The following is a 25669-nucleotide window of genomic DNA, read 5'->3' as shown; positions in this document are numbered from 1 at the left end:
TATGAGCATCAGAAAGCTCTTTTGAGAAAGCGGTTTCCCTATACTGGAATAAAGTCCCTTCCAGCTCTGCCTGATGATAGCAATCGTAATATAACAATAAATAGCATGGTGATTACGGTCTAGCCCAGCCCCCACCTTTTACAGGTGAGAATGTATTTTGCCCTCAAAATAAATGTTCCATTAAAATATGTTTTATGGCTAAGCGTTTATTATTTTTAGCTTTCCCCGGGATCTCCATTCTAGCAGTACTTGAACACGCAGATAACTCCCAGGTTTTAGAGGATATTTATGTGAGTTACAAAGGTAACTGCCAACAGTGATCTTTCTTTCATTCTATCTGAGGAACCTCTGGGTTCTAAATCGTGGTTTTCTCGTACGGACTTCATAGTGAAATCTCTGCCAAAATGAAAAAAGACTAGAATGAGGAACACCCTTTTCCCTCTAAATAGACTACCCAGCCCTTTAAAAGACAGGGGTTTGCATAGAGTTGAGGCTGGGAGAAATGAAGTGACTTGCCAGGTTGATGATTTGTAAAACCCAGGGTAAATGCTTAGTTTTCTAAGGGTCAAGTTGCTTCTGTTCCTCGGGAAATTTGGAGACGGATTAAGTGCGACAACAATAGCGACGAGGAGGACGGGTTCTGGCTGGTGGGAGGTGACTCCCATGCCACCTGCTTGGTCTGGAAGCACCTGCCCAGATTCTTCAGTGATTTTTATTTATTCTATTTTTTTCCCCAATATATGAAGTTTATTGTCAAATTGGTTTCCATTATTCTATTTTTTTTAATGTTTATTTATTTTTGAGAGAGAGCGAGAGCACGGGGGAGGGGCTGAGAGAGAGGGAGACAGGGTATCCAAAGCAGGCTGTGGACTGAGAGTGGCGAGCTTGACGCGGGGCTCGAACTCATGAACCACAAGATCATGACCTGAGCTGAAGTCAGACGCTTAACCAACTGAGCACCCGGTCACCCCTCTCCAGTGATTTTTAAAGCCATGAGACCCGCGCCAGGATCTCCAGAGGCCCACCCATGCAAAGGATGGTTCTAGGAGTTCATTATAAACCATTCTTCAAAATGCCTGGGAGAAACACACACACCCAGGCTTCAAATTCCCTTATTAGGAAGCTGCAGGATTAGACTCTTGAGGTTTGACATTGAAGGGGCAGGGATTTGGAGCGAGGGACAGATGTCTCAGGATCCGCCTTGTTGGAGCTGCAGAGATGTCGGAGAGCTGGCTGTTTATTCCACAGTCTGGCTCACTAACTGCCCTTGAGCTTTGGGAGAAGATTGGAGACTTTATGGCTGCACGTACTGGGCTCAAAAAGGTAAACCGTAAAGAATGCAGGTAGTTTGTGCATCAGTTCTTAGAAGTAAGAAGGTTTGGATCGGGCTCCGGACTGCTTGAGCCAACAGCTGCGGTTGGTTCGCTGCTTATAAAAGAAAAGGTGAAGATTTCAGTGCATGGTCCCTAGACCAGCAGCACCGTCATCCTCGGACAGGCGGAGCTGGGAGCTGTACCTTAAGGGGATCTTCTGGGACTGGTGTGCACGATAAAGCCGTGCTTCTCAAACTTCAGAGTTGAACTCACAAGCTTACTACCCACGAGGTCCTGAGAGGTCTTGCCCTCAGTCCCAGCTCCCCTGTGACCCCACCATAAAATGACAGATGCAGAGGAAGCAGGAGGTAGGCTTGTAAGAGGTGAGTTTAGGAGCTAAAGCTCGGGGCGCCTGGGTGGCTCAGTCGGTTAAGCGCCCGACTTCATCTCAGGTCACGATCTCACGGTTCATGGGTTCCAGCCCCGCGTCGGGCTCTGTGCTGACAGAGCCCCGGAGCCTGCTTTGGATTCTGTGTCTCCTTCTCTCTCTACCCCTCCCCCGCTCGTGCTCTGTCTCTGTCTCTGTCTCAAAAATAAATAAACCTTAAAAAATATTTTAAAAAGAGAGAGAGATGAGGCCCCAGCAAACTCTTAACCACTTGGCTGCTACAGCATCTTGGTTCACTTCTTTCAACCCTCTGGGTTTCTCTGTGACTCCGGGCCCAGCTTGTCCAGCCCCAGGACACTGACCTTCATTTCCTAACCGTCTCAGTCCCTGCTTGCTGCCCACCCCCCCCCCCCCCTTCACCCCTGGCTCATATTTCCATTAATTACAGCCCACAGCTCTGGTTTTGCCGCTTGCTCTGATAACACAAAGTGTGCCGGCTTCCCCACCGGACCGTGAGCACCCGCTCCCCTCTCATTTTCCAAGATCACTAGCAGTGCAGTGCCATGGCAACGTCTAATCCCTAACCCCGAGATGGGGGTGGGGTGGAGAGAATCAGAGCAGGTGTTCTCGAGAAAGGAAACAAAGAATCCGCCAGATGAAGGCAGACACGATCAGTATTCTAGGCCAGCGCTTCTCAAACGGTCATGCGCACACAAGTCCCCCAGAGATCTGTAGATTCTGCTGCGGGAGGTCCGGGATGGCACTGGAGACGTGGTCATTTTCACGAGGTAACAGGTGACTCCGATGCTACCGGTCCACAGACCACACTCTGAGTAGAAAGGTCCAGGCAACGCGAAGGCAAGGATGTCGCTGTTCTGTTCACTGCCATGTCGCGATCATGTGTCTCCGCGGAAAAGGTGTTCCACAGATTGGTAAATAAACACTGACTATCTGGGGTCCCACCTGGGTGCTTGAATTCTCGTGATCTGCAAGATATAAAATATGTTCGCTTTGGCTGTAAAATCAGGGCTCGTACTACATGCGCTGAGGCACAGAGAGGTTGAGTTACAGGCTCAAAGACACACAGTGATTGTCTAAGTTGTTCCTCCCCAAATATTCCATGTTGCTCTTCTGCATTTCCTAATCTCCCTTGAAGCTGTTGAACCAATTCTAGCCCGTGGACTGTGGGGACATGGTAAGTGTCACCTGGCCGAGGCGACAATGAGCCAGCCCTCTTTCCTCCTCCACCCCTCTCCTGTCTATTTTGTACTCTGCCATCTGAAATATATGGCCCCCAACGTAAGTTAGCAGGAATGTTGCCCCCACCCCGCGGCGGACGTCACCCAAGGATACGTAGATCTTAGCTGAATCTGAACCGCTACAAATTTGAGTTTTGCTATATTTTTCCAACTAGCGTGGGCTCAGTGCTGCCATCACACAACTCTTCGCCTAAGAGGCTCTTCGCTCTGGTACCCTACGTCCTCTGAAGGTGAGCATACCCCCAAAACAGTCTGGAGTAGGCCTGCCACCATCCTGCCAACAAAGCCCGGATGCTAGGCGCTGGGACTGTGGAAAATGAATGATCGGTGCCCTGGAAAACGTCTGAAGGCGTGAGAGCTTTAGCAACAGCTGCACAGGGACTGTTCTCAACTCGGTGAAGGTTTGTTCTCAGACGGGCACCGTTTGCTTTCTAGCTGTTCTTTATCCACACGGAGGCACGTCTCCGAGCATGCTTGGCATGAAGCAGACCTTGCTTTGGGGGGTTTTGGGGGGCCGCATTCATGAGCTGAACGAAAACTCATTTTTGGAACGTTATTAATATACACCTTTTCAAGTGGTTGACTTTATGACCTGCATTGACTCAGATGGGGGGATGTGATTTTTCCACACGAAGGCGTATGGACTCGTGTGTCCCGCGAAATAATATAAGGTGCATCATCCTACATGCGTGTAAACCCCAAAAAGACATGGCTATTGTTTAGATTGTTCTAAGTATATGGAATTGAATGGCATAGAGGGGCACATGTGACTTAATAAAAGGTAGATCACCTGAAAAAATATATAATCGGTGTAGAAATCCCATCAGTATTTGAGACTTTCCAAGCTTCCCCTCCCCCCATCCATGCTTCTCCTTTTCTCCTAAGGATGCTCCTTCAGGATGTTTTTGCTGGAGGATTAACCCCCTGAGGACCAGCTGATCTCTATTCTCTGAAACAATTTGCATCAAATGGAGAAGTGAAGAAAGTGACCCACCCATATATATCTTGATCATAGAATAGTATAGGGACAGTACTAAAAGAGGAAATTACAGGACCAGTACCATTTACACAGATTCCAACATTAGATCTATAAACTCAGCAGTATATACACATAAATAGATCATGACAAGATGACTATAAATAAATTCCATGACCTTATGGAACATAAAGAAGATGAAACAGGAGAAAAATGTATTCAAGTAATATACTACATTAGAATTTTAAGAAAGAAAAAGTACTCAAATGCGTTATATAAATTTAACAATTGTAGTTGGTGGGGGGTGGAAAGGCAACTTATGGATGGAAGGGAATTGCCTTAAGTGGTTAAAATATATCTTCCAAAAACCTATGGAAAAAATGATGCTGAAACTCGAAAATTATGACGAAACTCTATGGAAACTTGGGTCTCTTCCAGTATTATTTCTTTCAAGCTCTAATCTTTTGCTTACATAGAAAATACAAAGAAGCCCGTTTTAATTTATGATTTCCCATTACACTGGTTCGGACTTTTCTAAACTGTAGAGTAGAAGTGATGGGAGCATCCCTACAAGAGTTATTTCCCCTGCTGATATGTAGGAAATCCACAGAGTTTTATTTTTTATTTTTATTTTTTAGGCAGGCTTCATGCCCAGGGTGGGGTCCAACTTGGGACTTGAACTCACGAACCTGAGATCAAGAACTGAGCTGAGATCAAAAGTCAAGAGCTGAGCCATCCAAGTGCCCCTGCACTGATTTTTAAAATATTGACTATGATGGGGTGCCTGGTGGCTCAGTTAGGTGTCCAACTTTGGCTCAGGTCAGGATCTCGCGGTTTGTGGGTTCGAGCCCCGCGTCGGGCTCTGTGCTGACAGCTCAGAGCCTGGAGCCTGCTTCGGATTGTGTGTCTCCCTCTCTCTCTGCCCCTCCCCTGCTTACTCTCTGTCTCTCTCTCTGTCTCAAAAATAAAGAAACATTAAGAAAAACATTTAAATATTGAATTTGCACTTGGCAATTTTGCTATCTTATTGCAAGTGATATGATGCTCTAAAATTCTCTTTCTTCCTGCTTCATTGTTTTAATTGATTATGCAGCCTATAGTTTTTATTGTTGCCGTGAATGAAGCCTTTTCCCCTGAATAAAGGGAAAAAAAATTATAAAACATTATTGGTCCAGCACAACTTTATTTCCATTACATTTTCAAATCAATTACCAGGCTGAATGGTAACAACATGTTGCCACTGATGCAAAGTTTCTTCAAATGCATCTGTAAATTCAGTGCTTTTCCAATCAAAATCACAACAGGGATTTTATTTTTTTAAAAAAAATTTTTTGTAATGTTTGTTTATTTTTGAGAGAGAGAGAAACAGCATGAGCAAGGGGAGGAGCAGAGCGAGAGGGAGACACAGAATCCAAAGCAGGCTCCAGGCTCTGAGCTGTCAGCACAGAATCCGACGCAGGACTCAAACTCCCAAACCGTGAGATCATGACCTGAGCTGAAGTCAGACGCTTAACTGAGTGAGCCACCCAGGTGCCCCGGCGCTGATATTCAAGTGCATTTGGAAGGGCAAAGAGCCAAGAATGGCCAAGACCATTATATAGCTTTATAATGTCTAACAAGGAAAGTCTCCTCACTGTATATGTACCTCTGTCAATGGTAAACTGTCTTATTCGAATTGTTGGGAGAAGAATTGCAATAAACCGTATAATGCAGCAACACAGAGGCCCAGCCATAGAGCCACAAAATATGGAACCTGGATATTTAGAGGTAGAGTTCCACACAGGGATCAAAGCATTGACTCTCTGATAATGGGTGTTAGGATACCTGAGTGAGTAATTCACCTGGTACTGACATATCAAAAGAGTTGGACCCAGGTCCTTTCGGAAAAGAGTTTTACGAAGCCTGTATCTGACAGTTTGCATTTCGTCATAGTGTTCACTGTTGTGTGGAGGTTTATTTTTCATATTAAATTTCACATAAAAAACCCTTTTGTGACTTCAAGGTAGGGAAGGACTTCGAAAACAAAGCCCCAAAACACCACACCCGAAGGGAAAAATTTTTCTTTGTGGAGATTTTTAATAGCGGCTACATTTGCTCTTAAAAATTTAAAATAAATAATTCAGTAGTAAAATGGATGAGGAAAACCAGCAGGCCATACACAGAAAAACTGTCATGTCCAAGAAACACTTGTGAAATATACTATCTCACCAGGAATCAGGGCCCCGCAGATGAAAAGAATACATTGCTTCTTCAAGTTTAGATATTGCCAAATACCACGTTGTGAAGTCCCTGTTTCTCCAGACCTTCACCACCTCTTAGCGGACTGTTACCATTTCACAACCGTCAGGTGGACAAGTTGCTCTTCACATGGGGCGATTGCCATGCTCGCTCCTCCAGCTCTAGGCCCGTGGTCTGCAGTCCATGCTGGTCAGTGCACGGTGCTGTGCACAAAGGCAGTGGGACCGCTTGGCCCCTTTGGGAGGTGGTGTGACCACTTTTGGGGCAGTGGGTCCTGAGTACAAGTTCAGTGTGTTGTGTGCAGGGTCCCCCCCCCCCCTCACTGTCACACTGATGAGGAAGCTCACGGGGTTCAGATGGTGCAGCCATGGGCTGGGGCCCTCCATCAGACAGGTCCCTCACACTGTGGATGCAGTGTGAATGAGAAATAAACATTTGTTTGGCTGACCAACCAGGGTTGCAAAATAAATGTTAAATATAACCTCAAGGGGCGCCTGGGCGGCTCAGTGGGTTGAGCGTCCGACTTCGGCTCAGGTCATAATCTCACCGTTCGTGGGTTCGAGCCCCGCGTCGGGCTCTGTGCTGACAGCTCAGAGCCCGGAGCCTGTTTCGGATTCTGTGTCTCCCTCTCTCTCTGCCCCTCTCCCACTCGCGCTCTGTCTCAAAAATAAACATTAAAAAAATATGTGTGTATATATATATATATATATATATATATATATATATATATATATAACTTCAAAAAGTCACACGTGCAACAATTTTTCTAAGATATCCGCCTAGAGATCTGCCATTAACGCAGAATCTGGCACAGAACTGGTATTTCCTAAATGTGAGTTAGTACAGCCCAGCCTGGTCTACCCTAGTTTTAGAGCTCCGTAGATAAATGAAATCCCGTTCTTCTCATCAAGGAGCTCAGACAAGTAAGCTAATATTTACAACACATCATGTTCTACCTTGTCACGGGCTGTTCGGTGTGGTAACCACTAGCCACGTATGAGTAATGGACATTTGAAATGTGGCCAGTGGGACTGAAGCACTGTATGTCTAATTTAAATGGAAACACTGAAACAGTTAAAATCTTGTCACTAAACACAGCTTCAGTGTTTTGGTAAGACTACATCCCCTTATAAATGAAAAGGTAGCATTAACATTCAAACCTTCTGTAAGTTTAAAATATGTACCAGGTTTCTAAAGACTTTGTTTTCAAAAGTGCATATAAATACACGCTTCGTATATGCGTGCGTGTGTTTATACACACAGAATATCTCAATAAATTTTATTGAAAATGTTTCCGTATTAAAAAAAAGTTTTTTAACATTTATTTATTTTTGAGAGACAGAGACAGAGAACAAGCAGGGGAGGGGCAGGGAGAGGGAGACACGGAATCGGAAACAGGCTCCAGGCTCTGAGCTGTCAGCACAGAGCCCGATGTGGGGCTCAAACTCATGAACCATGAGATCATGACCCGAGCTGAAGTAGGATGCCTCACCGACTGAGCCACCCAGGCGCCCCAGAAATGTTTCAGTATTTTAGGTGTATTGGGTGAAATAAAACATTTAACTTCACCCGCTCTTTTTTCTCTCCCAAATGTGGCTACTGGAAAGTTCAGATGACGTTTTGGCTCACATTATGTTCCTGTTGGACAGCACTGCTCTAGACTAAGACCACCTTCCTCAGAACGGTAGTTCAATGCAACCGACATGTCTGATACGTGCTAGAGCCTTAAGAAGTCAATTTATACTGGATGTAACCTGTGGCAGCAAAGAGCTCTACGTGTGCAAAGCAAAAGAGCTTGATAGACGCCAGGGTGCTTCCTGCCACATCACCATCTTGCACGTTACTTCCCTCACCTTCACGTACACATTCATCTTTCTTGAGCTGAAGTTCTCTTCCCAATAAAACGTGGCTTGGTGACTGCCACTCCCTAACTTTCTGGCCTTGATGTCAGCTCCCACCCAGCCCCCTACTCCGGTCACACCGCAGCCACCCCTGGCAGTCCACACCCAATACAAATCCCCCAGAGGCTTCCACTGCCTTGATTTCCACTTCCCCCTAGGTAACCAAAGGTGACCACTTATTAGACTAGATCTGTAGGATGGGAGGATGACGACTCATCTCCGCTAACAGGTGAAATCGGCAAATTCTTGAATTGAAGCAACCCACGTCTCTTTACGGTCTCAGGTCCCATTTCTTTTCCCTTGTTGACTCCGTGGAATGAGATGCGGGAATCAAGTTCCCCTCCAAATAGCCTCATCCCTTCTCCGCCCAGGTACGCGTGCAATCAGACACAAGGGTGTTTATGGATGGTGTCAACAGTGCCGTGCCCACGTGGTCCAGCAGGCTCATCAAATGCTGGGGAGCTCCCCCCGCCCCAACCCCTCCCAGCAGAGGCCAGACACACAGGGCAGGTTCGGTGGCCACAGACCATCTCCGAAGAGGCCACGGACCACGGGATGAAAACTGTTACTGCTGCCCAAAGCAGCATGAATTTAGGGCAGCGCAAACCAAAAAAGCAGCCTGGGTGTTCATCTCAGGGTGTGCCGGGTGAACCAGTGGTGTTATCTAATTCGGAACACACCCCGGTGGGACTCAAGGCACCTGAGCTGTATAGGATGATGCCTTTCCATGTTTCAGAAACAGATCACACGAGGTGATGTAATACACGGCCCTCCCCCCACCCCCCCACCCCGAACAGTGAAATGAAAGGGCAGAGAACGTTTTACAGTTGTTTTATTTAACAAAAGTGACGCCAACGTCTCTATCTATATACAAATGTGTTTCGAAACTAGAGCAGCAGACACAGAACTGTTAACGCGGGACTTACAATAATGCTTAAAACGGGTTATGCAATATTTTGTTTTCTGCTCATACTGACATTTACACATTCAAAAACGATTCCAAAGGCCGAGCCACATCACATCCTCATTTTCTGGGATGGTTTATTTAGTAGGTCGTGAAGGAACGGGATGGAGCTTTTTAGGGTTAATATACTGTGTTCAGCTTAGTTTAACAAATAGCACTTGGCCCATAGTAGGGTCACAAAATGTTTGGGGCTGGGGATAAAAATTGGGGTAAAATATGATCTACGAGACTGTGAGGTCATTTTTGAGAAATTTTCACTTTGTCATATCATAACTATAATAAGATCATCTCATTTCTGACCCCCAAAAGTTAAGAAACTCTACCTTAAGAAGTGTTTAAAATGATTTTATTGGTAAACACTATCAACAAAATTTCATGAGTACAGGTCCTTCAAAATCAAGGTAGGAGTCCATAAATACTCAGCACAGTTCTACCCCTACCTTGTCCAATTTTGTTAGAAGTATTTATTTCATGACATTTACCTACATGTTAACAAGCTATCTGCTAAATAAAGTTCTTTATAGCGGGAGGACAGACATGTTTTGCTTTCTCATTTTTTATGACTTTCAGGAGCCCTCTCAATTCCTTAAAAAGTACTGTAGTTCTGGAAATCCCCCCCAAAGCTTAGCTACACAGTCTACTGATAAAATTTAGCTCCATACAAGTACATAAGCTGAGTTTTAGGTAATACTTGAAAAACAGTTGGTGCTGCAAAGTATAAATATTTCATGTTGACACTTAACACTCTGACCTGATTCATGGTCATCTTTCCTGAAAGGTCACGGTCTAGCCTCTCAAGAAAGATGCTACTAAGCAGTGAGGTATAGAAGGAGGAAAAAAAAAATCACAGCCTTTTCTTCTCTCAACATCTTAGGAGCCTTCTAGCTCCTGGCAGGGTACACATCTACACATGGCTGACACTGCCGAATCCTCTCCTCTGGGTGGAAAAGTGAGCGGTACACAGGGTCCATTTCCCAGAAAGCACCAACTGGAAATGCACGGGGGAGGAAATACTGTCATGAAATGATCCTCAGCGGTTTCTACTCCTATTTGTTCATATAAATCAGACTCATCACTTGTGCTTTCATTTGCTAAAAATGAGACCACACCATTATAAAAATGTGCTTCCAAAATAATTTCTAGAATATAAAACGTCTTCTATTTCTCCAGCCCACATAATTTTGTTATAAAATAGGAAAACCGAAAATCAGCTACTGCAGTTTTTATATGGTAAAAAATATTTATATGTGTACACACAAACATATATACACATATAAAAAAAACCCAAGTTTTAAATTTCAATAAAAATTAACCAATTAGTCAACTTAATGATTATGTATTCAATTATACATAAGAAATGTTGATCTACATTTCACTTGAGAACTACAAAGAATTACCATCCCACATCTATCAGAAGATAATCTTTCACACATGTAAAAAAAAAAAATCGTAAAGTTCCGACTAACCAACGCAATGGAAATCTCACTCAAGTCTTTTGCAGACAAAACGGCCCCCCATTTCATTTACTGCACTAACCAATTCCCTAAGGAAAGAGCAGGCTTAAAAGGAAGAAAAACACGGAGGTGGGGCTGCCTTGTGGTTGTCCCTTTAGGGTTCTGTGTGATGGTTGGTGCCTGAGCGGGCAAGTGAGGAATAAATCCAGTCCGAGCTCCATCTGCCAGGCCATCTATCTGGGAGGAACTCTTCCTAACGCACATGGAGGTGCTCTGTGGACCAGCCGTGGTCCTGGCCTTTGTCGGTGGAGACAGCGGTAGACGTTCTTCAGAATTACTACCTCGGAAAGGTGGGTGAGAGGGACAACGTTGCCATGACCGTTGAAAACCAGGCATACTTTTCCTATAACCTCAACAAAGATGGTGAGATGCTTCCCTTTTGCTGATTCTTGCTTGTTTTTAGTATTTTCACGAGGGAAAGCCTTAAGGGGCCTCAAAGGCACAAAAGGAAGGGGACAGGAGGTGAGCAGGGAAGCATCCTACTCCGTAGGAGGGTCTGTTCAGGAAGTTGGCAAAGGGAGAGCAGGATATGAGCTGGGGAGGGGGGCAGTGTCTGTGGGGGAAGTGTGTGCAGGCTTCGCCCGTGGTTTCGCCTATGAGTTCTCAGATGAAAACTGGTAGTCACGTTAAAGTCATAACTACCTGCACCACCCTACCTTGCATGGTCTTCCCCAGTGTCACCTAGGTCATAAGACGCCTGTTCGTTCACATTTTAAATTGGCTTATGTTTGTGAGGGTGGCTAAGGGCAAACAGCAGCCTTAGTTCTAGATCTTTTCTGTGACCTTTTTTTTTTTTTTTTTTTTTTTTTTTTTTAAAGGCACATTCCCTCCTCAACTGTCCCAAACCAGGATGTTTAAAAAAGAAAGCAAAGGTTTGGAAATGTTTCCTTCCTCCCCTAACGTCTACTATAGTAGATTCAAGCAAACCTTGGAATCATCCTTTAAAATGGCCAACAGCAGCACAGTGCTCTGTGCTGTAAACGACACAAGTACTACAGAGGGGGTGAGGAATTTAAAAGAATAGCCATTTTTCTATAACCGAATTTAAGGTAACAAAGTAGAAAGTTTAATTGCCATTAAACTTTATGCACCAAATAGCACATGACTTAATGACGGGATGGCTGTGCACACCACCATCTGGGCTTAATCCCTCAGTAGCATGTGTAAAACACTCTGAACTCACCCTTTTGAATAGATTACAACAAATTTGTATCTACTCAGTAAAAGGGGTGCTACACAAAGCAGTCTCAGATCCCAGTGGAAATCTGCAAGTTTCACTTCTCTCCAGGAAAACGCCTGTACGTGGATTTGTGCGTAATTTCAGGGGCCTCAAACACATTCCAAGTTCCAGTCACTTATCTCGGGTTAAGACTCCTGGCTCTCAACATTCCTACAAGAGTTCTGAAGAATTGATGACTCTCTCATCCCTACAATCTCTATTTCTCCTACTGAGTCAGGGAGGAGAAAAAAAAAACAAAAGCAAACTAGAATAAACTAAAAGTAAGAAAAACAATTTGCTTCAAAGACCACTTTTTACTTATTTGCCTTTGGAGGAAAGAACATCCCAATCTCTAGTAGCTTCTATCAAATGCCGTTGGCCATGACTCATCCACTCTTCCTGGTCTTCATACAGCCGCCCACAAAACCAGCACTTAAATATACACTGGGATGAGTCATCAGGCAAGGAATCCACCACCTGGTAGTTGTTTTTATGAACTTTTTTAAGTTTCATTTTCAACATCATTTGCCTTTTTATTTGATTGGCTTCCTCCACATTCTGGTAGGTCAGACGGACGTGATGCCGTCTGATGCCTAGCTGACACCTAGTCCTCTCTGATAAGACGACTTTGAGGACGTTGCCTTTGTACTTGTTTATTACCTTCATCACATTGGTCACTTCTGGTGAGTCAACGTCAGGATGGTTTAACACAATGACAGGCTGATTCCGACGGGGGCATTTAATCAACTGGTCTGGTTTAGCTGCTATCAGTCGAAGTTGTCTTGTGACCTGAAAAATTGAAGGATCCTTGAGATAGCGGCTGGGGTCAGCCTGGATTTTGGTTTTCTTCTTGGATGAGTTCACTTGTTTGGTTTTATTTTTACTTATAGGAAGACTTCTGGGGAGCAGTTTCCCTTGCTTACTTGGTTCACTGCTTCCTTGGTGACTGTGTAGGGGACCAGTTTTTTTAGGCATGGTGCTACAAGTAGCACTCTCTTTCCTTGGTTTTGGCCGAAGAGGTATATCAAGATTTTGGGACACATCTACTGGCCCACTTTTACTTGTCAAAGACTGTAAGTCTGAGTCTGTCTGTCTCACTGGGCAGAGCGGGATGGGTTTTATTAACTGTGTCTCACTGCAAGGTATACTGACGGGTGCTTCACACGTAGCCTCTATAATGTGGGCATCCTCAGAAGAATTAAGAACCCTCAACACAGCCCCTTTGGGGATCAATACTGGAGTAGCAACATGGGCCTTCCTGGTCACTCTGCTTTCAGTTTTCCCATTGCTGTCTTCCATAAACTGTGGATACATTTGCTGATGAGTAAGCTGTCCATTAATAGCGCCGTCATCCTGAGGTTTGGGGAGCGTGCCTGTGGAATAGCCGGTGCCAGTAAACGACACGTTAATTTCGTGAATACCTTCAGGAGCAGCTTTCGAGGTTCCCTTCGAGGCCTGCCCTACAGAACGGCGATGTGCATTATTTGCAGACAAAGATGAAGGCTTGCCACAGGATTCAATTAACTGAGCTATCTTTCTGCGCAAGAGTTCAATTGACTTTATTTTGGACGTGGAACTATTCCATTTAACACCCTCAGGGACATTTTCGGACCCAGAGCTCAGAGAAAATACTGACGAGATGACCGGGCCATCGAAAGAGTCTTTAGTCCTTTCTGGATTCTTTAGTTCCAGGGGTTCCTCCCCAGGCGGCAGAGCCCCGATGCTATCTTCTCCAGGTATACTTAGGTGTAAATACTCCCTTTTGCGTTGAGAGGCAATCTGGCCCGTATTTGAACCTGCCTTGTGTTCCTCTGTCTGCTTGTCCTTCAGCTTCCTGTGGGAGGGAGCCATTTTTGCAGGAACACTGATCTCATTTCTAGATTCCAAGTGATTTGTGCTCACAGGCAACAAGCCCTGGTCTCCGGAGGGCACAGCTGCAGGTGGTGCAGCAAGAGGGAAGAACGAGTGTGAGTCGCTGTGTAAATGTCTTCTATCCTCAGTAAAAGAAACAGCAGCTTTATGTGGAAACGGGCTTGATGCGGTTCTGAGACCATGTAAAACACTGTGTTTTACTATAGCTGATGGAGAATGACCTTTGAAGGAGAGAGACGGAAGGGCCGGTCTATGTGGATACGTGCTACTTTTTTTCTGGAAATCCTCCACTGTATCTGGGTTGAGGAGGGATTCCCCACGGTTGTGCACACGAGAATCTGACAGGAAAAAGTCGTAAGACCTCACCCACTTCACATTTTTAAGTTGTTTCTGAACCGCAGAATGGAGATTATCAAAGCCTGCGAGTTTTCCGACATTCCCTTCAATCGGCGGTGGCTTTGTATGTCCTGCAGAAGCCATTTTTTCCCGTTCGGTTGAACCCTTTTCGTTAGTCATACGCTCAGAACTCCTTCCCTCAGCCCCGCTGGCTTCAGGGCGGTTACCTTCTTCCAGAGGAAACAGTTTCAGGACCAGCTGCTGGGTTCCATTGACAACCTTCACATCCATCAACTGGGCTAGACAGTTTGCAGGGACAACTAATTCCGCCGGTGCCACGACTGTCAAGGGCATTCCCGGCTGCACGGGCTCTTTTGCAGGGGACAGCACTTCCACCTCCACGCTTTTGTTCTCAAACAGACTGACCTCGTTTGGCTCCGACAAGGTCACTTTATTCGGAACACACACTACATCTTTCTGGTGTTCCTTGGATTCAGGCAGCAACATGATATTGTGCATTTTGTCCTTATTTGTATGGAGGGAGAACCTTGAGAGTTGATCCGACAACCGATTTTGAAACGCAGTCCTCGGACTGGGAGCTTTTAAAAGCTCTGCGTTTTGTTTGGATGCGCCGGCTCTTTTCGGCTCCAGCTTGGCCACGGTTTTGGGCGGCCGCTTTCCACCGGCCCTCTCGTGCACTCTCCTCCTGTGTTTGACGATGTAGTCGTTTCTGATAGCGCCATAGTCGCAGTACTCACACTGGTAAGGGAATATGCCCGTGTGTTTCACCAAGTGCCTCTGAAACTCCCCTTTTGTGTAGGAAATGTAGCTGCAGTGAGAACAGATGAATTTAATCTCTTCATGTTGAAGCGTGTGCTTTTTGTACTGCAGAGGGTCCTTTGTGGAAAATCGACATTTATCACAATAGTATTTGCCGGGCTTAAAGTTCCTTACCTTAAATTTGTTACTGACGGAACCTGAGATGGTCTCAGCTTTATTTCCTACGTGAGCTGCACTGGGATTACTGTTCACAAAATGAAAATGGGAAGAAGCCATGCCGAGGTTGCATGTGAAGCAAACATACTTGTCGTCCTTTTGGCTCTGCCCAGTACCCTTCTTCGGATCTCGAAGCGGGATTCTGTGGACACTTTTGCACTTTACACACGTAGCAACCGTCATCACGGCAGCCTCCGCCTCTGAGCCTTGACATAACAGAGCCTGCGCTTCTTGTCTGTCTGGTCGAGTCGCTCTATTAGCATTAGGCTGTTTGGGTGACATGGTCAAGGAATTCTGTGCGTCGTTCACTTGTGTGGTATATAACTGCTGTCCGATATCCTTCATCTTCTTTATCTGCATTTCTGAAAAGAGAAATCCAGAGAGACTTCACATGGTAAAATCCTTAGGGGCCATCCTTCATTTCACTTTGTGATCGGCAGAGAAACAGTTACTTCTTGGGCGCATACTGCGTCCTCCTTTTTAATCCACCACCACAGTAGGTGTAGGATCCCAAAAAATGGTTGCTTCCAAGGCTCTGATATTCTGGGCAACACTAAAGGGAAAAAAAGGAAATCACAAAGCATGATTAATACATGAACTTAAGGCTTAGTTAAGCTCTTTCACACTTATTCTTGGCAATTTTATGTTAAATCTTGACGTTCTTTCTTACACACACGATGACAGTGAAACGTCATCCAACAGAACTGGCAAATCACAAGCCTAAACTGGAAACATTTTTAAATTCAGCCCCCCTGAAACTCATCACTTTAAACCAACCATAAACAGGCCAGGAGCAAGGAAATCACAGTTGTCATTCAGAACAGCCCTTGATACGCGGACATATTATTTTTAGGTATCATGGAGAGCATCCCAGCAATTTCACAGGCATAATTTCATATTTGCCTAAATAAAACCTTGTATAGGAGGATGCTATTTCAGTTTTGAAAAAAGTTTTTTTTTTTTTTAAGTATGTTTATTTTGAGAGAGAGAGTAGAGAAGGGGCAGAGAGGGAGAGAGGGAGAGAGAATCCCAAGCAGGCTCTGCACTGTCAGCGCAGAGCCCGACACAGGGCTGGGACCCACAGACGGTGGGATCACGACCTGAGATGAAACCAAGAGTTGGACGCTTAACCAACTGAGCCACCCAGGCGCCCCAATTTCAGTTTTTAAACACACAGGTTATCAAGTGGTGGAGAGAGCCAGGGCTTCGGCTCAGGTGTCCGTTTGTTTCTACACGACAGCTAATCGTCAGCTTGGATTCTCAGCTCTCTTTCACATGCTCCATTTGTGTTCACAAATGGTAAGAAGTCAGTAATACACTGGCAATATTAGGTGTACACAAACTGAGTCCTTCAACATCTCACTGAGCATCTGTCAGGTGCCAGGCACTGTTCTAAGTGCTGTAGGGCAGTCAGCAAAACCAAGTATCATGAGGGTAGAAGAGGGGAAACAGGAGATACATTTATTTCTTAAGTGGTGGTAAGTAATTGAGAAAAATATACCATAAACGAAGGCCAGAGGGACTAAGTATGTGATGAAGTTGAGGGCTAGCATGTGGAGGGGTGGGCAGTCAGGAAAGCGTCCTGTTAAGCTGACATGTGAGCACCGACCTCGGGGCAGCGAGGGAGCGAGCACTGTGGCTGTCTGGGAGAAGGGAGTTTCAGGCAGAGAGGAAGCCAAGTGTTGTGGGATGAGGGCCTGGAGCACCAGAGGAATGGCGAGGAGGCTGAGGATGGAACGTAATGAGCAGGAGGGGAGGAAGAGGACAGAACGGTCAATATGGTCAGAGGCGGGGGGGTGGGCACTGGTCAAAGAAAGATCTAGCACGCGGTACCCTAAAGATGTGGCTCTTCCTCTACATGAACCAAATCAGCAGGGGAGACTGGAGCAGCGACGTGGCCCAATCTGATTTATATCCCAACAGAGCCCCTAGCGGCTGTACGGGCCAGCGTCCGCGAAGGTGGAATGACAGCAGCAGGGGACTGAGGTGAGAGGCGGTGGCAGCCTGGGCTGTGGAGGCAGACGCGCAAATGTCCCTACAGCGAGTACCACGATCTGCGTGACATGACGCGTTATTATAGAAAAACACTTAATCACCTTTAAGTGCACGTTCTTTCTTCAGAATATACAGAACTAGGAGCCAAATAAAAAAACACTCTGGCTGGGGATCAGCTAATAGCCTTTCTTTTATGACCTTATAGACACCAGTTCAGCCTTCCGAGCCTGTCTTGTCATCGGGCAACTAGAATGAAGGACACTTATCCTACTTCTCCCCCAGGGCTGCCTGATAACGATGTAAACTGGCTTTGGTGAAAAGAGACCCCAGTGACACTGCTATTTGCCACTACTCAAATGACCTCAGGTGAGCCACCCATTTGCATCAGCTTATTCACGTGCGTTCATCTACAGGAGTACAGTTTTGTCATTTTCTTTCCAAGTCCTCTGAAAACTCAGACGTGTCGTTCCTCCTGACACTGAAGACTTGAAATCTCAGACCGGACCGTAGGATCACATGCTTAGCAAGAAGCGGAGAACATCCTGATGGAGGAAAGTCCCTGGGAATTAACCAAGCCAGCCGCAGTGGCTACGGAGCGCAGGCCTCTTGGAGGTGTTTCCACGAAACCATCTCGGCAGTTATTCGGCATTGAGAATCCGCAGGAGCAAGTGCCAACAGGAAGCGCGAGGCTGTGCTTAGCAAATACGGTTTAACGGGAGGTGCAACGTCTAGGCCTGTCCCGGCTGCAAGGATCTTCCAGGCCTCTAAACCTTTCTCAAAATTACGTGATGTTTCTACACTGGCAATTCCCTCCGTCCGGGTGATGCCAGGCTTCTTCCAAACAAGTACAATCTCTTTGGCCTTTGACACTCGTGTGGCTAATCACAGGGGTAAAAGATGTCCGTGCGCCCCGAGACAGAGGTGAATGGACGGAGTGGCAGGCCGAGAAGTAAGATGGCTTTGCTGCTGGCACCGCACGTGGGCACACCCGAGTGACAGGTTCCCACGCTCACTCCCTCTTGCGCAGCTCGGTCTGTCTGGTTCACACAAGGCACAAGCACCTGGGAAGCTGGGTCCTCTTAGCAAATCACTGCCCCAGGGGCTGATGACCAAGACTTACGTGGAGTGACAAAACGCCATGCGTGCACCCGACCCTGAGAGGACACTGGGTGAACAGTCAGCATCAGCTTTGGTGCTGACCTCCCTTTCACACTCATAATGCCTTGATTATAAAACCTCTGCATTTGACCTCCTGGGACAAGAAACATACTTATTTTTCTTTTTAATAACTTAGGAGGGTTCTCAAAAACTTTTTTAATGGCATTAAGTGAGGTTTTTAATGCATAATTATCTGCAGCATCAGCCAAAGGCGATGGGCGCACAGCATAGAGAAGAGGCACAGTGTGTCACAAACGTGTTTCCTCGAGACTCAGTCTTGCCTCTTCCTGCAGAAAGGCCTCAGGGCGGCATTCGCTGCTGGTGGCCTTCCCTTCTGACTTCGAGCTCACTTGTCCTGGTTTCTTACAGATTTATCACGGGGACACACAGACACAAAGACTGAGTTTGTCAAGACACCAGCTCAGTGACGCGGAGGCCTATAAAAACCATAAAGGTTGTCCGAGTTCTCCTTAAAATGGAAGCATCTGACTTCCAAATACTAGAAACACCAAACGCTCAACAGAATTAGAAGAGAAAGAAATAGTAACGCTACTTAAAGCTACAGATTCTGGAATCACCGTACAGGGACTTAAATCCCAGTGCCGTCCCTTTGTAGGTGTGTGACCTGGGGTAATCTGAATCCTCTGTTACACAGTAAACAGTACCTATTTCACTGCTGGTCACAAGGATTACACGAAATAATATGACATACGGTGCTGAGGTTAAGTCATCACACATCGTAACTGCTGATTTCTCCCTTTTAAAATGAGGAAAATAGAAGAAACCATGCCAATCTCAGTCAAAGGGGCTAATATATATCTCCCTCTTTCTTCACTGCCTTACGACTGCTGTTTCCAGAATATCCGCTGAATCTCATTGCATGACTTTAATTACAGTTCCTGGGTTGTATAGCTGAAAACACAATTCACCTCTGGGGCAAGACCATCACCCAGCCTTAGTGGCAAAGTGGCTGGCACGAGAGGATGCTTGAACTACACACAGAGTCCTCACTACAGCTCAGGTGTACGTATAAGCTACTTACCGGACTACCCGTTTTTGTTCCTCTCTGAGCCCAGTTAACTCCCGAAACAGCCCTGGAGCGAATGCACGTTTACAGGCCAGATGTTCATGTGAAGACAGGCTACCCACTCACATCACGTGCGTGTGACACGGGTCATCACGGACGCTTCTGCTCGTGAGAGGTGCCCGCCAAACTCAGGATTAGCTGCCTGCCTGCCTCATGTTTGGACGGAGAGGCAGATTTACGGAGCTCTCTCCAGAAATCCTCCCACTGAGGCTTCTGCCACGTCCATTGCAAGGGCAGGCATGCGGCTGCTGTACCCGCCAAGATCAACGGGAATGGAGATGGACAGTCTGCAGTTCAGACTCTGGTTCTGTCCCTCTTGGCTGGGCCCTGAGGCAAGTGATTGCTCTCTGTTCACGGTCAGGCAAGAAAACAGGTTTTACTATCTTCGGACTTAAAGGGTGATCAGGAGAGGGCAACACGATTAACGTACGCAAAGCACTTGCCCGTAGCACATGTGCTCAAAAATTTCTTGTCCCTCTTGCCTACTTTATTTAGTCATAACAAAGACCGGTCTAACAAATTTTGTTTCCCAGCAAGCAAAATTTTAAAGCATTCTACCTCAAAGGGCCCAGGAGCATGTAGACAAGTAACACCTGATCAGAAAGAAAGGAAAAAAAAAAAAAAAAGCAACATTAGGCATGTAAACAGCTAATACTGCCCAGGTAAAACAGGGTTTAGGAAGAAACTGCGACCTCACTCAGCAAGTACTTCTTCAGACCGTGACAATGAATCAGAACTGAACTGAATGGGTAAATAGTTCTAAAGAAGGAAAAACACCAACCAAGTATTACTTTCTTTTTGCCACACTACTTGGCACTTCAAAATGACTGAACTGCAAACTGATGGCCCCTGAATGACAAAAAAACAAAACAAAACAAAACAAAAAACTTCCAAATGTTGCTGGCAAAAATACAACCTTTGGGATTCTGGATTTCCCCTGGGTGGCAGAATGGGGCAAGAAGGTCGGACAAGGAAGCCCCTGTTCTGACCCCTCTGCTTTCCAGGTGAAAAGTATAATACAGTAGAAAGGACAATGGCCTTGTGATATCAAGAACAAGGTTCAAAACCTAGGCTTTTGACTTTAACAGCTGGGTGATTCTGGATTTGTTAACCCCTCCGGAGCCTGAGTGTTTTTTCACTTGGAAAGTGGGAATAATAATGCCTCGTGTACATGCTGATGTGGGGAAGAGGTATATGCAGACAGCAGGTAATTTTATGCTAGGCAAAGAGTACATGTACTGTTAAGAAACAAGTCAACATACTTTTGTAAGATTCCTTTGAAAATAGAAGAGTCTGTAAACTCCTGAGAAGCAGCAAGTCTTAGTTTAACAAATCAGCCTGATGAGATAAAGGTCTCTGGCAGCAGGAGGTTCCCAGGGGGGCTGGAGGCCAGGATCTTCTCCCCAACCCCATTTACAAAGGAGTTATTTGGGGATTGAGCTCTTCAACTGAGACTAACTACATCAGAAAACAAAGTTACGATAGAGGTTTTCCTTAACAGTTTAAGAGAAGACCTTTAAGAAAATATATATATATATATATATATATACATATATATATATATATATACACACACACATATATATGTGTGTATATATATATGCGTATATATATATATATATGTGTGTATATATATATGCGTATATATATATATATATGTGTGTATATATATATATATATATATATATATATATATGACCAGTGAGAGAGGTTTTGAAGTATAAAACTTATAGCTCTCTATGTGGAAAGAAGAATGTTAAGGGGAAATTATGCTCTTGTTAGCATTAAAAAAATACAAGGGAAAAACAAAGTAGTATTACAAGCAACATTACACAACTGTGTGGGACTAAACACACCTAGGACTCGAGGTCTCTAAAGGTGATAAAATGAAGGACACATATATTTTTGAGCCCCTCCTCCCCTTTTTTTGCCTTAACAACCGAATTTTGTGGATGAAATGGATTCAGGGTTTAATAAAAAGTATAATCAAACACAGACCTATCACTACACCAGGGATCATTAACCTTGGCTGCATTAGGGTGACGAATGTGTCATCATATGCCCGGGATGTTAAACTTATTTTTGAAGGCAGTCCCTGGGATGGTCACTCTACTGCACACCAGGATCACTTGGAGAGCTTTAAAAAAATAATGCCTGGGCCCCATTGTGAGTGTGGGAGGCTCTGAGAGTTTTAAAAGCTTCCCAGGTGAATCAAATGTACAGCCAAGGTTAAGAACCACCACCTGCCATTACTAGGCGCAGAAGAGTGTGTGGGAATGGCAAGAATCTTCTGACCGTCCTCGTGCAATCTTTTATACACCCGTCTCAGCCAAGGGTGCCGGAGAGGGGGCAAGGACACTGCCTTGGACGGGAGTGGGTGGATGGGCCAAGCAGACTGGGTGCAACCCTTGCTGAGCCACGTGACCTTGGAAATGTCATCGCTGATACTCGCTGTTAAGCGTGTAACGACAATAACCGCTTTACAGGTTCTTACACGTCAACGTTCCTGGCAGGATGCGGGCACAAAGAACATAAATCAGGACTGTTTCACCCCCACACCTGACACAGGCTGAGGTCCTGAAGGGGTGTCAGGGGAGCTGCAGAGCAGTCGTTAAATGGGTGGCCTCAGCGAAGTGGTAAATGCGGATCTGTCAGCGGCTGGCTGTGTTTGGCGATCCTGGTGCATCTTGACCCACGTCAGGTGGAAGGGGTGCTGGGTGCCTGCAGAGGCACACGCATATGTCACCTCACATTCCTCAAAGTACGCCTTCCATCATTTGCTTCTTCTAAGATAACAGATCTGGAGAAGCCGTGTGTCTTTTCCAAGGTCGCGGAGTTGGTCAGCCGGTATCTAATCTAAATTCTTTGCTTTTCTGCTAGCGGGCTCTGTGGGCCTGGGAACCGAACTCACAGACAGCAGCTGCTGCCACTTGGGTAGTGTTCTTACTTCCTGCCTGGGGCCGCTGAGCTGCAGAGGAGTCAAAAGCATGGCAAGTTCCAGGGCTCTTCCTTCTTTCGGGCCTTGTCTTCTCTGGCGCCCCGGCCCCATCCGGCCTCACTTCGGGCCTTGGCACAGGCTTCCGCACTCAGAACCCCCTGAGGCTCCAAGACACTGCACAAAATGCCCTGCGGAAGCCAGGCACTTGGATGGAAGTCCTGGGTCTTGTGCAGCCTTGGTTTCTCTGAGAATTTTCTCCTAGAAAATAAGAAGGAACCCCGAAAATGCTTCTCAAGCAGGGATGTGTGGCAAAGTAATACAGGAGCTTAAAATAAAAAGGAAAAAAAAAGAAAAAAAAGGTTTCCTAGGACTGAGGTGACCAAATGAATCAGACGGCCTTTTCCCTGAGATGATCTGAGGCAGGCACTTTATAATTCTTGCCAAGTGATTCTGCTGCCTCACCACCCCACTCCATGATGAGAACATCTGATTAGAGTCTGGGTCCCTTCAGTCCCAGGATGGAATCTGGAAACTGCAACTGGCTGGGCTGCATATGTGAACAAAGAAAATGAAGTCTACCCCAGGCTGCTTGAGAACAACCGAGACTGGGAAGCCGCACTGTGACGACCTTGTTTGTCACAGCCAACAGCAGAGGGCTTGGCAAAGGAGACATGCCATACATATTGAAGGAAAGAACGAATAAACGAGGGAATGAATGAAAGGTCAGCCTTCATGGCAACGATCATAAAAATGTTCTCTGTTCTTCCTCCCGCCTGAAAACTGGCCCAGATCCTCTTACTGAAAGCAAATACACTATGGGAGACGGAGGTGTTTTTTAAAATTGGTATTAATGAATTTTTAATAGTCCACACTAGTTTGACATAAACATCAAGGGGGAAGCTCAATAAAATACTGCCCTCCTTTGTGTGCTGTTTTCAAAATGCATTTGTAATGAACGTTATCAGCAGAACAAAACTGGGCACACACAAAAGTGTTCTTTTTCAAGGCTATAATACATCCTGGATAAAAAAAAATCATTAAGAAAAATTCATCCCAGGTGAAAGGAACATGGATATCAGACAATTAAAACAGCCAAACGTTCTACTCGCCTTCTGAAGAGACTATACGGTATTGGTTTCTAGCCTCCATTTGCTGGGCTTCTAGAACCCTTGGCCAGAATCTCCTGTTGTATACACACATCACACAGGCTGGGCTGAACTTCGTCTATGTGACTCCGAGAAAGCTCAAGAGCCACATTCCTATTCTCTCTCCCTTCCTCTAGGAAAGTGCTGCAAAGCTTCTGGGGACCCGTGTCTGGTCTTACTAAATCTTGGTGACTTCCAATCTAAACTTGAGAGAGAGAATCTTTAAAGGTTCTAACACAACATTACAGGTTAGCCGGGTAGGCTTTCTGAAACAGGACAAAGTGCTATTTCACTTTTTCATTAATGTTAGGCTGATGTATTGTTCGTCATCGCACTTTTAAAAGTCGGGGTTGTCGTAACGGGGTACGTTTACATAGAGGGACTGAAGTGCTCTCTTTCATTGTCTCCTTTGGCTTTCCCTTTCCGGGGAAGAAATATTCATTCTTTTGCAACCGGCCTGAAACTGCCCAACAAGCCCAAGGCAACAAGAGAAAAAGGGCAGCTGCGCTGGGGAGGTCCCACAAAGGCTCCCATCAGCATCTGAACGAGTCAAACCTTCACCATCTCCCCTCCCCCGAGCCCCCCCAGCCCCCTACTCCGGCAAACGATGCAAAGGTCCTCCACGGACAAGTCCGTCCCTGGACACACGCCGCGAAACTCCCAAGGAAAGACAATGCCAGTCCGGTTTTCAAGTTTATTGTTGGCACACTCACACCGATGGTACACGTTATCCGAGGCGAGTCCACGTCTAACAGCGTGGTGCTAGGAAGGGGGAGGGGAGAGGGCGCGGGAGCAGGGGCTTACGGCGTGGTCTCCCGGGGCCGGCCCGTGGCGGGGCCGCGGGGTCTCCGCTAACCACCGGGAGTCACACCACGTCAACGCTTACCTCCGAGGCCCGCAGGAGGCTTTAAAAATGGCCTCCTGACGACACTTCCTGCTCCGAGCCGACCGGTAGAAATCCTCGCAGGCGATGCATCATTTAAAACGCTGGGGGCGGGCGGAGGAGGCCGGCGCGGCGACTCCACACCCGCGGCACCGCAGCCCGCACGCCGCCGCCGCGGATCGCGACCGGCGCGCGGGGAGGGGGGGGGGGTGGGAGGCGAGCCTGCGGGGTCGCGGCGGCACAAAGGGCCCGCACCCCGCCGCCGCCCCGGCCCCGGGGTCTGGGCGGCCCCGGGCCCCCGAGCCGCCGCCCCCCCCTTTCCGTCCCGCCCCCGTCCCGCCCCGGGGACTCCGCGCCGCGCCGCCGGCCGGCCGCTCGGCACGCGGGGCTGCGGCCCGCACGACCCGGCCCCGGCTGCCCGCCCCGTCCCGCCCCGGCGCGGCCTCGTCAGGCCCCCGCCCCGCGCAGCGCCCGCGGCCCTCTCCGCGCCCCGGCCCGCCTGCCCCGCGCGCGAACCCGGGGCCCTCGCCCTCCGGCTCGGTCACTCACCCGGCCGGCGGGTCCCGGCTCCCGGGAAGGGGTGTCTGCACCGCCGGCCGCAGGCCGCCGCCGCCGCCGCCGCCGCCGCCGCGCCCGCTGTAGGTCCCTACTCGGGAGGGGGGGGCGGAGCCGGGCCGGCGCCGCGCGTGCGCAGTGCGACGCGGAGACTCGGCTGCGGCGCGGCTGGTGTCCGAGGTCCCTAAGGCTGCGCCGGTCCGCGCCGGGTCTCCGTGCCGCGGGGCGCCCGAGACGGAGCCGTGCCCGGGTGTTGGGCTCGGGGCTCGACCCAGCGCGTCCACACCCACTGCATGCAGCGGTCGTGCTCAGCCTGCATGCAGTGCCCGCAGGCTCAGGAGCCTCACTGCAGAAGGAGAACCGATCTACTTCCATCAGCGGCCCGGCGGACCGTTCGTGAGCGCCCGCTGGGTGCCGGCGCTGGGTCCAAGCCCAGGGCGCGGTAGCTCCCCGCCCTCGTGGAGCTTGAAGTCCAGCAGCGAGCGAGTGAAGGCGAGAGAGACAAGGAGCCCAGCTCTTCAGCCTCCAAATTTCTCCTCTTGTGAAAAAGCAGCCGTGAATGACCTGGCCTTGAGTTGGGTTCGAATCCCGACTCCTTTCCATCCTGCCTTCGGGACCTTGGGCGAAGAGATCCCCTGACCTCTCTGAGGCTCGCAGTTTCCATTACTAAAGGTGGAAGAGGTCATACCTGAAGCCCAGAGTCTCCTCTATCACGTACATGGCTGTCGGGGCCAGACGAGGCAACGATTGCGGGAGAGTCTGGAGACGGTGTGAGCGCATTTAATGCGTGTTTTGTCCTGCTGCTTGGACTCCGATACCATTTGCTGGGAACCTCCTTCCACCCCCGACACACGCGCACTTTTGACCTTTCGGAAAGAAAGTGTGCCTAAAATAGATCCGTCTCTGAGGAAAGAAGGGGGCCAGTCCCAATA

General features: G+C 47.3%; 1 protein-coding gene and 1 long non-coding RNA gene across 5 annotated transcripts in view; one reads left to right on the top strand and one right to left on the bottom strand.

The window, feature by feature from the left end:
• LOC122218620 overlaps window positions 1–3739 on the top strand; it is a 107216-nt gene extending 103477 nt beyond the window's left edge. The window contains exon 4 of the long non-coding RNA XR_006202035.1: window positions 3116–3739. This is a non-coding gene — a long non-coding RNA (uncharacterized LOC122218620). The remainder of the gene's footprint in view (window positions 1–3115) is intronic.
• Window positions 3740–8890: 5151 nt separating this feature from the next.
• On the bottom strand, window positions 8891–25598 carry ZNF518B (zinc finger protein 518B). 4 transcript variants are annotated; one of them, XM_042936887.1, is made up of 2 exons: window positions 25426–25598; window positions 8891–15529 (listed from the first exon to the last, which is right to left on the bottom strand). In XM_042936887.1, the coding sequence occupies exon 2, from the start codon at window positions 15334–15336 to the stop codon at window positions 12091–12093; it is 3246 nt and encodes a 1081-aa protein (XP_042792821.1). In that variant the 5' UTR covers window positions 15337–15529; window positions 25426–25598; the 3' UTR covers window positions 8891–12090. The 4 variants fall into 4 exon arrangements, with proteins under 4 accessions (XP_042792821.1, XP_042792820.1, XP_042792822.1 ...); XM_042936886.1 differs by lacking the exon at window positions 25426–25598 and adding an exon at window positions 24732–24809; XM_042936888.1 differs by lacking the exon at window positions 25426–25598 and adding an exon at window positions 24186–24305.
• Between the last annotated feature and the right edge of the window lie 71 nt (window positions 25599–25669).

The sequence above is a fragment of the Panthera leo genome, chromosome B1 (genome assembly GCF_018350215.1).
Source record: "Panthera leo isolate Ple1 chromosome B1, P.leo_Ple1_pat1.1, whole genome shotgun sequence".
Lineage (NCBI taxonomy): Eukaryota > Metazoa > Chordata > Mammalia > Carnivora > Felidae > Panthera > Panthera leo.
This window is presented reverse-complemented; position numbering and strand designations above follow the sequence as displayed.